The 17,180-nt window shown below is 41.3% G+C and overlaps 1 protein-coding gene across 1 annotated transcript in view; it reads right to left on the minus strand.

Annotated features, from left to right (window-relative positions):
• The window catches only part of iars1 (isoleucyl-tRNA synthetase 1), a 125,975-nt gene that overhangs the window by 90,892 nt on the left and 17,903 nt on the right, over nucleotides 1-17,180 (minus strand). The window contains exons 3-4 of the mRNA XM_048606306.1: nucleotides 9,431-9,557; nucleotides 1,557-1,630 (exon numbers count right to left, since the gene is read on the minus strand). Of these exons, the coding sequence (XP_048462263.1) occupies nucleotides 1,557-1,630; nucleotides 9,431-9,557 (201 nt within the window). The remainder of the gene's footprint in view (nucleotides 1-1,556; nucleotides 1,631-9,430; nucleotides 9,558-17,180) is intronic.

A 17,180-nucleotide genomic window follows, 5' to 3' on the forward strand; every position in this document is an offset into this window, starting at 1 on the left:
TCCCAGACACTGCATTGAGAAATTGCTTCATGAAATTCAGGGCCAGTGTTGGATACATCAGCTATTACACCACATACGTAAAACAGTTGTCCATGAAAATTCAATGCATGCTTTTTTAAGAAAAAGCGTTTGCAATTGCGTAAAATAGGTAAATCTTAGATTGATACAAAGGTCAATTTTTCAATTCAGCATTTGTACTTCAGCCATTTAGACAGGCTTCCTGTTCCAGTTAGTCAAAAATAAACAAGCAAAATATTAACTAATGTAGATTGTAGTTTTGACAAACATATTCTATTGAAACATTGAAGAGACTGGTTGCAAAATATTGTGATACCCGAATTAACGCCTCTAAAAAAAAAATTCTGGGCATAACTTAAACTAAGTTATTAGGGATTCTGTTTTAGTGTCAATGGCAGTTTTGAACTCCTATGGATCAACTGGAAGTTATAATCACTTGTGAAAAACATTATTTTTGAAAGTCTTGTTGTTTGCACTGCGAGAAATACATTCTGAAAGGACATTTTAAACTGTGGTTTGATGGATTCTATCTTTACACTCAGTATTTTCCTATATCTAACAATTCATGGGGATTGTTTTATCTGCAATAATCTGCGCAAAACAATATTGCAATTTTCTGTTTAAAGAAAAGATACGGTGCACAACCTAAGTGATATTCAGTAGTAGATACAATTATTAGTGGACAATTGATCATTCCCTAACATTTGACAAACAAAATGGTCGTTGTTAGCTATCCTATTTACAGCACATAGTTTGAGGTCTGATCAAATTTAGTTAGAAAGCCAAAACCAATGTAGAATGCACCAACTTCTTCAGATGAGACATGGTAATTTGCAAACTGAAGAGGGAAAAACTCGCACTTAAACAGTCCTTTTCATCAACGTTCCAGTGTGCATAACAATTCAGAACTTACTTGGAAATTCAGTCACTGTTGTAATGCAGGGAAATATGGTGGCCAATTCGCACACAGCAAGGTCCCACAAATACCAATGTAATAACAATTAAATAGTCTATCATTTCGATGTTGCTGAAAAAATAATTATTAGCATGACACTAGGGATTACTGCTCGTTATCGTCAAAATAGGGCCATGGGATTTTTTGCTTTCATTTGAGAGAGCAGACAGCTGCTTGAAATTCTTTCCAAACGATGATACCACCAACACAGCAGCAGTTCCTCAACTGCGAGCTTATATTTGGTTACTCAAGTCTTCAAGCCTCAGTGTGACTTGAACTTACAACCACTGACGCAGCAGTGAGAGTACTACAAGCTGAATTATGATTAACATTACTTGTGCTCTAGAATCTGGACTGGGGCTTCAATTCTCAACTTTTGACTGAGCCAAGACTGCTTTTAAGCTGGTCAAACACAGAATAGTGCTAATCTAATTACAACATTATATTGCTAACCAAAGTTCACCTCAATAGGTTTATATTTTGGAGTCAGAGCGAACCACCTGATTAGACAAATGGAAAAATGCAGCATCTAAAAAAATTAATAGAACATCTATAACATACACATTTTAAAATAAAGTATCACCTTTCACGATGAAGGTCTTCAACTTGAATTCCACTCAGCTCCTCCAATTCTGCCACTGATCCCACACATACCACCTGACAAAGGAATAATATTTTACTTGATACAGCATTCCTGTACACCAAAACTATCTATTATTATGGCAACAACCAGTAGAAACAATTTGAATGAAGCAATTCTGATTAACTGTAATCACACAGAGTAGCAACAAGCAGGTAGCATCAGTCAATACAGAGTGGAGCTGGAGGGACACAGCAGGTCAGGCAGCATCAGGAGAGCAGGAGAGTCGACGTTCCTCCAGTTTAACACTGTAGTGACTCTGACTTCAGCATCTGCAGTTCTTGCTAAACCCAGCTGGCATACAATCTAGAGGTAAACTTTATGGTAAGATGCACCAATATACTACAAAATACATTCAGGGATTTGTTTCTTCTTGCCTCAAAAACTATCATATGCAGGAATATGTAAATCAATCCAAAACAAAAAACACACAAGTATATTCTCTTTGCCTTATTATGGTGAATGCATACCATCCTTTGACATGAGTAGAGAACTCACTAGGGTGCGAGCAACAGTCAACGCTCAAAATATATACAGACATACTGTTGAAATGCAACCAACTGGATAAAATTATACAGCTTATTATTACGACACATTGGCAATGCCCCAATGACAACTACACTCCACTTCATCCTAACAAGGAAACCAGGCTGGGTGGTCACTCACAAGCAGTGCTTTGGAGTTCCACAGACTTGTAGGCTCCAAATTACTGAGTCTGCCATAAAAGAACGATTTTACTTCAATCTTGCAGCTCTAAGCATTTGCATTGTGACATGCTGTGTTGAATAGCGACTGCAATTAATTAACAGTGTGCTTTAGTTCAGTTTCCAAAGAAATATGTCCCTCAGCAAATTAAAAAGAACTTCCAGATATGAAACATGAATCTAGCATCTTGATTTGTTGACCTATTGATTAAACACCAGATCAAAGTTTTAATCATAATTTTGAGATATTCTCTGTTCTGGGTGTGGAGACAGGTGTAGGGAGAAACAAAGTGAAAAGGCAAGATTACAAGAGACCATTTCACCTGCTAAATCAGGTCAATATGACAACAGAGCAGTTTCTTTAAATGTTCCATGTTACAATAGACATAAAAGATTTTTTCAGTGACAGATGTCTGACTTATAGGGATTTAGCTTCAGGTTTTATTTTGAGACTTTTTCCTCCCACAGATGCATTGAGAATTTCATCAAATCACCTCGAGTTGGATTGTAATTCAGATTCAACGGTAAACAACCAGGATTCTAATGCACGTCATGTAAAGAACAGATATGTAAATGTCACCCCTCACTAGGTAGCACACTATAAATTATGGTCAGCTATTCCCGGAGTCACCACAAAAGTTAAAAAAAAGTTATGCAAAATTCCCAATTTATCTGTCATTTTGACCCAATTCTTTATAAATGTAAACATAGACCAGGTTTCTGTTCTTAACAAGAATGACTATTTATTACAAACAAATCAATTCTAGATGCTGGTAAAACTATGAACTGACAGCATAAAATTCACCTCTTTAGCTTGCTCAGGTATTGAATAAGATCATGGCTCTCATCACATCCTGCCATCCCAAACACAACCTATTTATACTAACCCGAAGCTTTCTCTTCATGAACCAATCTTTTATCCTTGCTGATAGGTTACACCAATACCACAAGCTCTTGGTTTGTGAATCTTTGACATGGCACCTTGTCAAGTACCTGCTGGCAGTCTCTACTGGGTCTCCTTTATCAATGCCATCTGTTACTTACTCAAACCAGTCTAATAAATTAGTTAAACACGATTTCCTATTCACAATCATCTTGACTCTGTCTGACCTCATTGAGATTTTCAAAGTATCTTGTTATAACCTCCTCAAAAATAGATTCCAGCATTTTCCCCTTTGAAAAATAAGCCAATGCTATACAGCCTATAGTTTCTGGTTTCCTGACTCCTTCCCTTTCTGAACAGAGAAGTCATGTTCGCTGTTTTCCAAATTGATGGGATTTTTTTCAGAATCGAGGGAATGTTGGAAAATTAAAACATCGACTATCTAAGTAACCAGCAGTTGTACTTAGTATCCTTTCCTAGATTTCAAAACATAACACGCAGCCTCAATTAACTTATAGACATCATGTATTACAGGAAAAGTCCATTTGAAAAAGTATCTGCATTTCAATAAAAACCAAAAGGACTGTGAATGCTGTGAATCAGAAACAAAAACAGAAATTGCTGGAAAAGTTCAGCAGGTCTGGCAGCACCTGCAGCGCGAAATCAGAATTAATGTTATTATTTCAATGGTCGTGCTGTGCCTTCGCCAAAACTAATGAGTTCTCATAAAAGTTGTTACAAGAGTATAAAAACTAATTACACAACATTTGACAGACATCTATGACATCATTGTTACTTTAGACATCTGTCATGAGATTGTGCTACAAATTAAGATATTTGGTACAAAGAAGTCTCCCAAGTACTTTGTTGTAGATAATCAAAAGGAGGTGAATAAAAATGTTCAGTTAACAAACAGCTAAATTTCATTAAACTGATCAGAATTTGGAAAATCACATTCATTCAATCAATGCACTCTGGAGTAATATATACACAAAGTGAGACAGAGATCTCAGTACCTTTAGAGAGGTGAATTAGGGCAATTTTAGGAATGGTGCAGCATTTATTCTAATTTAGGACTTTTTTTATTCATTAATGGAATGAGGATGTTGCTGGCGAGGCTAGAGGGCAGTTTTTTTTAAGAGCCAACCTCATTGATGAGGGTCTGGAGTCACATGTAGGCCAAACCAGATGAAGGTAGCAGTTTCCTTCCCTAAAAGGACACTCGTAATGCAGATGGGTTTTTTCAACAATCAGCAACGGATTCATGGTCATAATTACACTCTTAATTCTAAATCTTTAAAAATTGTTTTCAAATTGCACTATCTGTCGTGGCGGGATTTCAACCTGCGTTCCCAGGATATTACCTGGGTCTCTGGATTAACAGTCTAGTGATAATACCACTAGGCCATCGCCTCCCCTATTGCACCACAGATAAAAAGATGTAGATCTCTGCCTATAGTTTCATCATATTGCAATGCTGACAACAGACTCAAAATCAAAAGGCAGCTCCCAGATCTGTTAACACCACAGAAGTAAAATCTGCCAGAATGTTTCATAAATCATTTATTTTGATGTTCAGCTTTGCAGCAAATTATCCTTTAATGAGATAAGGCATCTTTAATACACATTCTAGTCATAAAATGTGTTAGACAGGTTTTGTTTATAATGAGACATCAATGGAGTGCATCAGCTATATTTCCCTACAGTAATCTGTCACGCAACCAACCAGAGAGCAGGCTATCTTGGATCTGGTAATGAGGCCGATTTAATAACTGATCTCAGAGTAAAAGATCTCCAAGGAAACAATGATCATAATACGGTGAATTCAATATTCTGTTTGAGAGTGAGGAACTTGGGTTGGAAACAACAGTGTTTAACTTAAACGAAGAGAATTGCAATGAAATGAGGATACAATTAGCTCAAGTGAACAGATTGACAGAAATGACAGTAAGCAAGTAGTATCAGGCATTTAAGGAGGTAATTCATGACTCTCAGCAAAAATACATCCCAGTAAGGAGGAAACATTCTAAAAGAGAAATAAACCAACTATGGCTAACCAAAGAAATTAAGGAGAGTATTAAGTTGAAAGAGAACACATATTAGGAGGCGAAAGTCAGTGATAGCCCTGAAGATTGGGATAAATTCAGAATCTAGCAAAGGAGTACTAAAAAGATTTTTTAAAGAAGAGAAAATAAACTATGAGGGCAAATGAGCAAGGAATATAAAAACTGACAATAAGAGATTATTTAAATGTATATAAAAAAAAGACCTGTCAAAGTAAACATAAGCACCCTTGAAAATTAATCTGGGGTCACTGTCTGAGGGAAAAAGGAAGTAGCAGAGGAAGTAAACAGATAATTTGCCTCAGTCTTTAAAATGGAAGATACTTTGAACATTCCATTCATACTAAAGGGCACAGGGGAGGAATTAAGTACCATCACTAAAGTAGTCCTATAAGCCAAACTGATAGGGCTAGAAGCAGATAGGTCCCCTAGCTCTGATGGCTTGTATCTGAGGATCCTAAAAGAGATCACTACAGATTTGGATTCAAGGGTTGTAATTTCCCAAAAATCATTGGGTTCTGGAGAATTACCAGAGGATTGGAAAACTGCTAATGGTAAACATCCCTATTCAAAAATGGAGACAGAAAGCAGGTAACATTCAGCCAAACAGCCTTACATCTATTGTTGGAACAGCTTTGGAATCAATGCTTAAGGAAGTAATAGCAGAACATTTGTAAAATCTTAACCTGATCAAGTAGAGTCAACATGGCTTCAAGTAAGGGAAATTGTGGTTGACTAATTTATTAGAGGTTTTCTGAGGAAGTCTCAACCAGACTGGATAGAGGGGAACCAGAAAATGCACTGTATTTGGACTTCCAGAAGGCATTCGACAAGGTATCTTGTAAAATGTTATGTCATAAGAGCCTATGGTGTTAGGGGCAGTATTGGATACAGAACTGGCTCATAGGCAGTAAAAAGCAAGTGGAGATAAGGGGTCTTTATCCCCCAGGTTGGTGACCTGTGAGGTTCCACAGGGATCATGCTGGGACTGGATACTTTTTGTCAATGTACATTAATGACTTGGAAGAAGGAACTGAATATGCTAAAGCCAAATGTGCAGATGACCAAAAATAGGCTGCAAGGTAGATTGAGAGAGGGATACAGTTCACAGAGAGATACTGATAGGTTAAATAAGTGGGCAAAAAGTTGGCAAATGGATTATCACATGGGAAAATGTGATGTTGTTCATTTTGGAAGGGAGAACAAAAAAATAGAATATTATCTAAATTGAGAAAAAAAATGTAGAAAGCTGCAAACACAAAAGGGACTTATGGATACTTGTGCACAAAACAAAGAAAGCCAGCACATGGGTGCAGCAGGTAATCAGGAAGGTTAATACAATGCAGGCCTTATTTCAAGGGGGTTGGAGTATAGAATTGGGGAAGTCGTGCTGCCAAGGTACAAGGTGCTCATGTGACTGCATCTGGAGTACTCTGAGCAGTTTTGATGCCCTCAGTTGAAGATATCATTTCATTGGCGGCAGTTTCGAGAAGGTTCATTAGGATGATCCCTGGTATGGAAGGACTGTTTTATTAGCAAAGGCTAAACAGAATGAGACTCTATTCTCTGGGATTTAGAAGAATGAGAGGTGATCTCATTAAAACACATCAGATTCTTAAAGGGCTCGACAGGGTAAATGCTCAGAGGATGTTTCCACTCACAGGAGAATTTAGATCCAGAGGGTATGGTCTCACAATAAAGGGGCACCAATTTAAACCAGGATGAGGAGGAGTTTCTTCTCTGAGGGTTGAGAGTCTATGGAACTCTCTGCCACAGAGAGCTGTCAGCGAAGAGTCCTTGTGTACATTTAAGGCTGAGATGGATAGATTCTTCAAGAATAGGGGAAATCAAGGGTTTTGGGGAAGGGCAGGAAATGGATTTGAACATCATTGGATCAGCCCTGATCCTATTGAATGATAGAGCAGGGTGGAGGGGCAGGATGGGCTGCTCCTGTTCCTATTTCTTATAGTAACTTGTCTGAATACTTGGTATCACCCAGGAGATCACACGGCTGCAGCAGGGTTTTTTGGGGGTGATAATTTAGGACAAATTTATCCCCATTTTTATTCTCAGTGCTGGTATTTGCTAGATAAAATACTACTAGTTTCTAAGACGGCAGGCAGGTCCACTTCCTTTAATAACTTTACATGAGCAGTTCAATGAAAATTACACAATGAGAATTCACCTACCTACTTCCCTCCCCTTTAATAGAAAGGAAAGCTGCCACATTGTTACCTCACCATGGACATCCAATTCCTGTACACTTGTATCCCCCATGCAGATGGCCTAAAAGCCCTCTGCTTCTTCCTGTCCCGCAGGCCCAACCAGTCCCCCTCCAGCGACACCCTCATCCGCTTAACAGAATTGTTCTTATCTTCAACAAATGTTCCTTTAACTCCTCCCACTTCCTACAAACCAAAGGGGTGGTTATGGGCACCCGTATGGGTCCGAGCTATGCCTGCCTCTTCGAAGGATATGCAGAGTAGTCCCTCCTCTACTGTTACACCGGCACCATCCCTAACATCCTCCTCCACTACACCGATGACTGTTTCAGCGCTGCCTCATGCTCCCATGAGGAGCTTGCACAGTTCATCAACTTTACCAACATATTTCACTCCAACCTCAAATTCACCTGGATCATCTCTGATTCCTTCCTCCCCTTCCTGGACCTCTCTGTCTCCATATCCAGTAACGATCTCAGCACTGACATCTATTTCAAACCCACCAACTCCCATAGCTACTTAGACTCCACCTCCTCTCACCCACCCTCCTGCAAGAATGTGATCCTTTACTCCCAATTCCTCTGCCTCTGCCACATCTGCTCCCAAGACAGAGCGTTCTACTCCCAGACATCTCAGTGGTCCTCCTACTTCAAGGACCACAATTTCCCCCCTCCATTCATCGAAAATGCCCTCAACTGCATCTCTTGCGGGTCCTGCACTTCTGTCCTCAAACCCCCTACCCCAACAAAAATAAAGACAGAGCACCCCTGGTGCTTACATACCACCCCACCAACCTCCACATCCAACGCATCAACCTCAACCACTTCTGCCACTGACAATCTGACCCCACCAAAGAGATATTTCCCTCCCCACCCCTATCTACCTTTCATAGGGCCTGCTCTCTCCGATGACTCCCTCGTCCACTCCACACTCCCCACCAACGCCACCACACCCGACACCTTTCTCTGTAACTGCAGGACAATGCTACACGTGCCGCTATACTTCCCCTCTCACCTCCATCCAAGGCCCAAGACAAACCTTCCAAATCTAACAGGAGTTCACCTGTACATCCTTCAACCCAGTCTACTGTATTGTTGCCCCCGATATCGCCTCCTCTATATCGGTGAAACCAAGCGTAGACTCGGTGACAGATTAGTAAAGCACCTGCACTCCATACACTATAAGCAACAACACCTTCCATTTGCAAACCTTTTTAACTCCCCCTCCCACTCCCTTGGTGACACGTCCATCCTGGGCCTCCTCCTGTGCCACAATGACGCCACATGCAAACTGGAGGAACAACACCTCATATTCCACCTTGACAGCCTACAGCCCAATGGCCTTAACATAGAATTCACCAGTTTCAAAATCTTCCCACACCCGGCCTCATTCCATGTCCAACCCTCCCTCTCATCCCTGCCTCCTTGACCTGAGACCAACCTGTCCACCTACTTCTCCATCTATCCGCCCCACCCTTCCCATTGACCAATCCCCACTACCCCTACTTGTATCCACCTATTGCCATCCCACCTACCTTCCCCCAGCCCCACCCCTCTCCCTTCTATTTATTCCCCAACTTCCTTCACCCTCCTCCATCACAATGAAGGGCCGAGGCCCGAAATATCGACTCTCCTGCTCCACTGATCTGCCTGACCCGCTGTGTTCCTCCAGCTCCACACTGTATTGACATAGTTACACCGCGGGCCTTACATTAGAAATTGAAGGTAGGGGTAGTGTGCAAAGAAGGGTGGAAAGTACTTTTGTCATTCAACTCCATGTTGCTCGCACATAACATTAATGTCCGATGAAATTGGTATAATTGTCAGAAAATTTGCATTTACAGTTAATTTAATTCAAAGTACCTTAGAAACATGTTGAGATCTCTGCTAACTTCTACTTGAAGGAAACAAAAATTCTGATTATGGTGGATCACTTAATTACTTACTTCCTCAAAGTCTTCGCTAACCCATAAAGGGATAGGAGTACCCCAGTATCTGTTCCGGGAAATTGCCCAATCACGTGCATCCTTCAACCAATTTCCAAACCGCTTTTCTCTGACAAATTCTGGTACCCTATACAAGAAAATGGTAAAAGCAGATTAAATTATTCTATTAGGGTAACAGAATCATTACTTTGTTAATTCAGTTTACATTTAATTCTTTCTATTGTCTTATCTCAGAGTTATAATTGTTTGAAATCCGTGCAAAGACGACTTTTGGTGATGAACACAATAAGCAAGACTCTTAATTCCCACTTCTTCAGTGGTAAATTGCACATTTCTGAAAATTAACAGACTGCAGTGAATATAACTGAAGTAAAAACCCACGGCAATGTAATACTATTTGGGCTTCAACCTGTTTAAAATACAAATTTGAAGATTAAGCTGATGGGAAGAAACAAGCACAAAGTCGAGTTAGAGACAACTGATAAGCAATAAGAACTTGAATCAAAAACTCCTCAATTCCTCAGGGAGCAGCACCATTCTCTTCACACAGAGATTTTACAAACTAACATGGTAACCAAAGGTTTTTGGTTGACGTTTCGGGCCTAGATCCTTCTTCAGAATTTCTGAAGAAGGGTCTAGGCCCGAAATGTCAGCCTTCCTGCTCCTCTGATGCTGCTTGGCCTGCTGTGTTCATCCAGCTCTACATCTGGTTATCTCAGATTCTTCAGCATCTGCAGTTCCTACTATCTCTGAAAGATCTTTGGTTCTTGATTATTCTATAACTCAGTTCTAGTTCTGATTTACCGTTTGAATTTGACCACGCTGTCAACAGACACATTGTGATCACTAAGAACCAGATTCATAACACAATGGATTAATGATTTGACATATAAAAGGAAGTCAACAGTTGGTTATTTAAGGCAGTTCCACCAGCAGGTTATTTCCGCTGCTTTCCAATTTGTAAATCCATGACTCAAGGCACTATCAGAATTATGCCAATGAATCTTTGATTTTGAAAAGTCTTTTTCCTTATTCTTAAGTAGTCCCGAGAGATTGATGATGACCTGCTACCACTCTGGTTCAGTGGGTTCTGAGACGAATGATAAGTCCAATGTGTGATTTACAGAGTCTGTCACATGGAGGGCTGGTGGTGCATCAAAGATTGGATAGATGAGATGGTTACAGACTTGCAAGCTTCCTCCAATGCTTCAACTGTGCCTCTACATGAGAAAAGGTAGTAGGGAAACTAATGGACTAAAAATCTGATCGGTTGCCTGGATAAGAATGGTTGCATCTTAGTGTAATAAAAGCAGCAGCTACAGATATAGTGGATGGACTGGGAGCAATTGCCCAAAAATCCTTGGATTCTGGAATAATGTCGATGGATTGGAAACTACCAATGTAACACTGTTAGTCAAAAAGGGAAAGAGACAAAAAAAGGTACCATTAAAAAGGGGAAAGAGACAAAAAAGTAACTATAGGCCAATTAGCTTAATGCCCATTATTGTGAAAATGTTAAGAGTCTATTATAAAGGATGCAATAGCAGAGCATTTAGAAATACATAATATGATCAAACAGAGTCAGCAACACTTCACGAAGGCGAAATCGTGCTTGACATATTAGGATTGTTTGAGAAAGCTACAAGCAGAATAAAGAAGGAGCAGCAGATCTAATATCAGAAGGCCACACATACCAGAGATTAGGCTACTTAAGTTAAAGGCTAATGGTGTTGGCGGTAGCAGATTAGCATGGACAGAGAATTAACCAACAAAGTGGAAATTGAGTTGGGATAAGGGGGGACATTTTCAGGATGGCAAACTATAACAGGTGAGGTGCCACAGAAATCAGTTCTGGCACCACAATTATTTACAATATTAATGACTCAAATGATGAAAGTGAACTTACTATAGCTAAGTTTGCACGTTACACAAAAATAGGGGAGTAGGGAAGTGGTAAGGATGACACAAGAAATCTACAGAGTGATGTGGACGAGCTAAGCGAGTAGGCAAAAATTTAGCATAAGGAATATAATGTAGGAAAATAGGAGGTTATGCACTTTGGCAGGAATAATTAAGAAGCTGAGTACTATTAGAATGGAGAAAAAGTGAAATTGAGGATGGAACAGCAGACTCAATGAGCTGAATGGCCTATTTCACACAATCCTACCAGCTGCGTTACCTACAACTCCATTCTGATTACACTTCTCTTAAATCCCAAGTTGAAGACAAGAAACCTATCTTTTTTTCATGATAAAATATAAAATGTTCCTCAAGTCAAACGATATATCACTCCCTTGGTACTCGGTTCCAAAAATCGAATCAAACTGGGGGGGCTCGGGATACAAGAGTTTTTAACAAAATTAATTCTACATATTGTAGGGCAAATCTGATCCGGTCTTTTACTGCCCTATCAGGCCACTCCTAATTATTTGCAAAGCAATGGAAGGAACTGTCAAAAGTGACATAGGGTATCGACTGATTTAAGATGACTATTGAAATAGATTTCAGGTAAGTTCTTTAAAGTAGAAACAGAAATTTCACTAAGAATGCTGAGGGATTGTTTTACAAAGGAAATGGCAGGTTAATGTTTCAATCGCTGATTCTTCTGTTTTGCAGATTACGAAAGTATTAATTACCTCTGTGATAGGAACCAGAATTTCCCTTCTTCTCGATCTCATTTTGTCTACTCAAAGGAGCGTCCTCACCTTCCAACCTCCAGTTCTACACCCAAAATATCTGCTGACTTGTATTACTGAGGCCTCTATGGACAGTGGGGTCTGACTCAACAACTGTCAAGCCAACTGAGGAACAGTCTTTAGCAGCCTCAGCAATGCCACCACAGGCAACAGCCATTGCAGGTACTTCGATAAACGGCATCTGCAATAAGGGCTGAGGGGTTGAGAGTTGTTTTGTCTGCTGAAACCCACTTCTAATGGCCAGGCAGCATTGTTAATGAGGAGGGCATTGCTGCTAGGGAGTCCCCTCCATGGACAAAATGTGCCTATAAAAGGAGGTCACCTCTCCCCACACACCCAAAGAGCCTGGTCTCCACGTTTTACCGTATAGTCTCCCCATTTAGTAGTATACTCTCCCCTTCCCTAGCCCTGCCTGGCATAGGCGCAATGCTGACAGAAATGAGAACATCAACAATTAGTCAAATGTGATTCAAATTAAGCTCCAGGTGGGTGGCTCATCTGCCATCTTAGCCCCTGCTGACAAAAATGGCAGAGCAGCAGAAAGATAGCAGACATGCTGACCTCTTTCTACGATCCAACCTGTCCCCAAAGTACTGGTAAAATTCTGTAGATTAACATTTCTCTTTTCAGAAGCTAACTTCCAGATATGCATTCGCAGCATTTTATGTTTCTAGGATTTGCAACTATATAGAAACGTGAAGAATTTCTTGCAAATCCATATTTAATCTGGTTCCAATAACATGCCACTATATGAGATGTGACCAGAGGTTTAACAAAGGACTGTGAAAATTAAGTCTTGCTCAAAACACGTTCCAGAAATATTGAGAACAAATCAGATTTAATGGGTCCACCTAGTGGTATAAATCCATATGGCACCGAACTAAAAATTCAAACTGCTAACATGCATAATGTACTTACATATCAACACTGTGCTATAATGTCAGTGGATTAATTATACAGCCAACGACGCAAATACAAAGCAATGAAATTATGCTTATCTGGCAATTTTGTTTCGATAGAACTGTAGAATCCCTATAGTGTGGAAGCAGACCATTTGGCCAATCGACTCTACATGACCCTCCCCACTATAACCCTGCATTTACCATGGCTAGTCCACCTGGCCTGGACACTATGGCCAATTTAGCACTGCCAATCCATCAGCCTGAACATCTTTGGACTGTAGGAGGAAACTGGAGCACACCCATGCAGACATGGGGAGAATGTGCAAACTCCACACAGTCACTCAAGGGTGGAATTGAACCCAAGTCTCTGGCATTGTGAGGCAGCAGTGCTAACCATTGAGTCACTGGCTGCCCATATTTATTCCATGAAAATTATGAAGACTTAGTGTGATTCATGTTGAGCAATGGGCAACTTTTGATAACAAAGCTGTGACAATACTATGGCTTTAAGACGCATATTTTGTCCTGGCTTTTTTTATGAAGAAAAGTTGAGACAGAGGTGATGAGCAGTCTGCTCAAAGCCAATAAAGGAAAATGCTTATGAGTTATTGGGGTGTTTTTTTATTAAAACTTTGGAACAATAGAAGCAGCCTGAATGTGTGGGGTCAAAATCCCACAGAACCAGTATTGTTAGTTTTAGCTTTCTGCAGTTGCTGGGGTATTGAAGCTGGATATGGAAGTTCTTATTTCCCTCTCTGTTACAGCGAAAAGCTGGGGTTCTCTTTTCATTGCTAGAATTGCATGTGAAACAATTTTACTGAATTAGCCTTCATCAAGGGTGTGTTTATGGGATGTTACTGTATTAGAACAGTTGATTAGTAGTAGTCGTAGTAGTAGTAGTAGTTAGGCGGATTGGCCATGCAAAATTGCCCGGAGTGTTCAGGGAGGTAGAGGGTGTATATTAGGTGGGTCATAGGGGGATGGATCTGGGTGGGATGCTCTGAGGTTCGGTGTGGACTTGTTGGGCTGAAGGGCCTGTTTCCACACTGTAGGGATTCTAATTATTTCATTAAGCATTTCAATAGAGTTACAGTTTAACTGTAGTGTAAAAATATAGCATGTTTTGTTTAAAGTCAATAGTTTGACCAATCAAATTGCATCTAGAATACAACACCTAATACTTAGCTTTAAAAGAAGAAAAAAACTAAGGTCGAGACTATCTTCCGAATATATTTTGAGGGGGTTTGGTCTGGTCCATAACAAGGTCAATAAAAGCATTCTGATGAGCTTCTACTTCATTTGAACATCAAGCATCAACAATTGCACTCAACCAGAAGCAAGTGTATGTAAGATTCCACTGATAATGCCTTGAAACATTGGACATGCTTTGCAAAGCAGAATTCACTTATCTTTACTTCTCAGGGCCACAGCATTCTGCCCTAAAGAATTCCCAACCAATACAAAAATTGGTCATGAAACAAAAGCAAGAGGCCAAATATCAGACAAGCCTAGAATTGGACAGATGTGGTAAACAAGTCTATAGCCAAAATCTCAGGAGCATAGTATATAAAGAAGTTCACAACTGATATCTCAAATACACTGGAAAACTCAACCTTTGTTGATCAAATGTCCCTACATGAACAACAAAAGGCTCCAAATAACTTGGCGGCACCACGTACTTTAAAAAATTTTGCAAAACACTTGTGCTTCTCAAAACATCTCTGAAAACCAACCTGTTACTAATACACTTCAATTAGCCAAACCAGACGAACAATCATTTTAGTTCCATGTTCCTGCCCAGTTTAACAGCAACAGTTAGTACAATTGACTAATCACTAACTCTATTCAGAACAAGATACCAGACAGGAATAGACCATACTGGCCTGACGAACCAGTTCCACCACTATGGTCAATGCTGATCTTGGGCTTCAGTTCCACCTTCCTGCCTGTTGCCCTATATTCGCTGATCCCTTCAGAGGCAAGCTTTCAAATGTATTGAACAATGGAGCATCTACAACCTTCTAGGGGTACAGAATTCCGTGGATTTACGACTTTGAAAGAAGTAATTTTTTCCTCACCTCAGTCTGAAATGATCAGCCAAAAATAATGAATTAATCCCATTTGCATCATTTCCCAGATTACCCAGTTAAAACAAATGCAAATTTCAGCAAAGAATAACACTTTAATTCTTGAACAGAAATATGTACTATACCAAGCTACCTGCAAACAAGTATAATTATCAGTGAGACGCTGCAAGAGGCTCCTTGCTTTTTCTCTTAGGTAGGGATAAATCTCGAGTTAAGGCATTCAATATGACTTCTAGCAAAGCAACTGGTGGAAACAGAATCTAATATTAGTGGTATTCCCATTGGCAAGGTGTGCAATCACGACAAAGTGTCGACTTGGAAGTACATATTTCGTGTTCTTTCCTACTCTTTGTTGATGCCCATAGGAAAGAGCATGCATGAATCAGGCAAGATCTATCCCAGTCATGATGACGTCATTCCAAAGCAGAGTCTGGAAATGTTTGCAGCCTAGTCTTAAATATGATCATCTGAATGTAATCTTGGAGGCTGCTGTAGCATATACTGATAGGAAAAGGGGGAAAATTGTGGGTGGGAGGAAATCTGGATCAAAATTATCTTCCAACTAAATAAAAGCAGCTGCAATGTTTTCAAGGTGCAGGGCTGGATGAACACAGCAGGCCAAGCAGCATCATAGGAGCAGAAAGGCTGACGTTTTGGGCCGAGACCCTTCATCAGAAAAGGGGGAGGGGAACAGGGTTCTGAAATAAATAGGGAGAGAGTGGGAGGCGGATAGAAGATGGATAGAGGAGAGGATAGGTGGAGAGGAAACAAACAGGTCGAAGAGGCAGGGATGGAGCCAATAAAGGTGAGTGTAGGTGGGGAGTTAGGGAGGGGATAAGTCAGTCCAGGGAGGACGGACAGGTCAAGGGGGCGGGATGAGGTTAGTCAGAAGGAGATGGGGGTGCGGCTTGAGGTGGGAGGAGGGGATAGGTGGGAGGAAGGACAGGTTAGGGAGGCAGGGACGAGCTGGACTGGTTTTGGGATGCGGTAGGGGGAGGGGAGATTTTGAAGGTTGTGAAATCCACATTGATACCATTGGGCTGCAGGGTTCCCAAGCGGAATATGAGTTGCTGTTCCTGCAACCTTCGGGTGGCATCGTTGTGGCACTGTAGGAGGCCCAGGATGGACATGTCGTCTGAGGAATGGGAGGGGGAGTTGAAATGGTTCGCGACTGGGAGGTGCAGTTGTTTATTGCGAACCGAGCATGGTTGTTCTGCAAAGCGGTCCCTGAGCCTCCGCTTGGTTTCCCCGATGTAGAGGGAGCCACACCGGGTACAGCGGATGCAGTATACCACATTGGCAGATGTGCATGGTGAACATCTGCTTGATGTGGAAAGTCTTCTTGGGGCCTGGGATGGGGGTGAGGGAGGAGGTATGGGGGCAGGTGTAGCACTTCCTGCGGTTGCAGGGAAAAGTGCCGGGTGTGGTGGAGCTGGAGGGGAGTGTGGAGCGGACAAGGGAGTCACGGAGAGAGTTGTCCCTCCGGAAAGCAGATAAGGGTGGGGAGGGAAAGATGTCTTTGGTGGTGGGGTCGGATTGCAGATGGCGGAAGTGTCGGAGGATGATGCGTTGGATCTGGAGGTTGGTGGGGTGGTACGTGAGGACAAGGGGGATTCTTTTTTGGTTCTTATTGCGTGGACGGGGTGTGAGGGATGAGTTGCGGGAGATGTGGGAGACACGGTTGAGGGCGTTCTCGACCACTGAGGGAGGGAAGTTACGGTCCTTGAAAAACGAGGACAACTGAGATGTACGGGAGTAGAATGCCTCATCCTGGGAGCAGATGCGGTGGAGGTGAAGGAATTGGGAATAGGGGATAGCATTTTTGCAGGAAGGTGGGTGGGAGTTGGAGTATTCCAGGTAGCTGTGGGAGTCGGTGGGCTTGAAATGAATATCGGTTTCTAGGTGGTTGCCCGATATGGAGACAGAGAGGTCCAGGAAGGGGAGAGAGGTATTAGAGATGGTCCAGGTAAACTTAAGGTTGGGGTGGAAGGTGTTGGTAAAGTGGATGAACTGTTCGAGCTCCTCGTGGGAGGAGTCCCAAGGGGGCGGACTCCCTTGTCCTCTC

The sequence above is a fragment of the Rhincodon typus genome, chromosome 16 (genome assembly GCF_021869965.1).
Source record: "Rhincodon typus isolate 14 chromosome 16, sRhiTyp1.1, whole genome shotgun sequence".
Taxonomy (NCBI): domain Eukaryota; kingdom Metazoa; phylum Chordata; class Chondrichthyes; order Orectolobiformes; family Rhincodontidae; genus Rhincodon; species Rhincodon typus.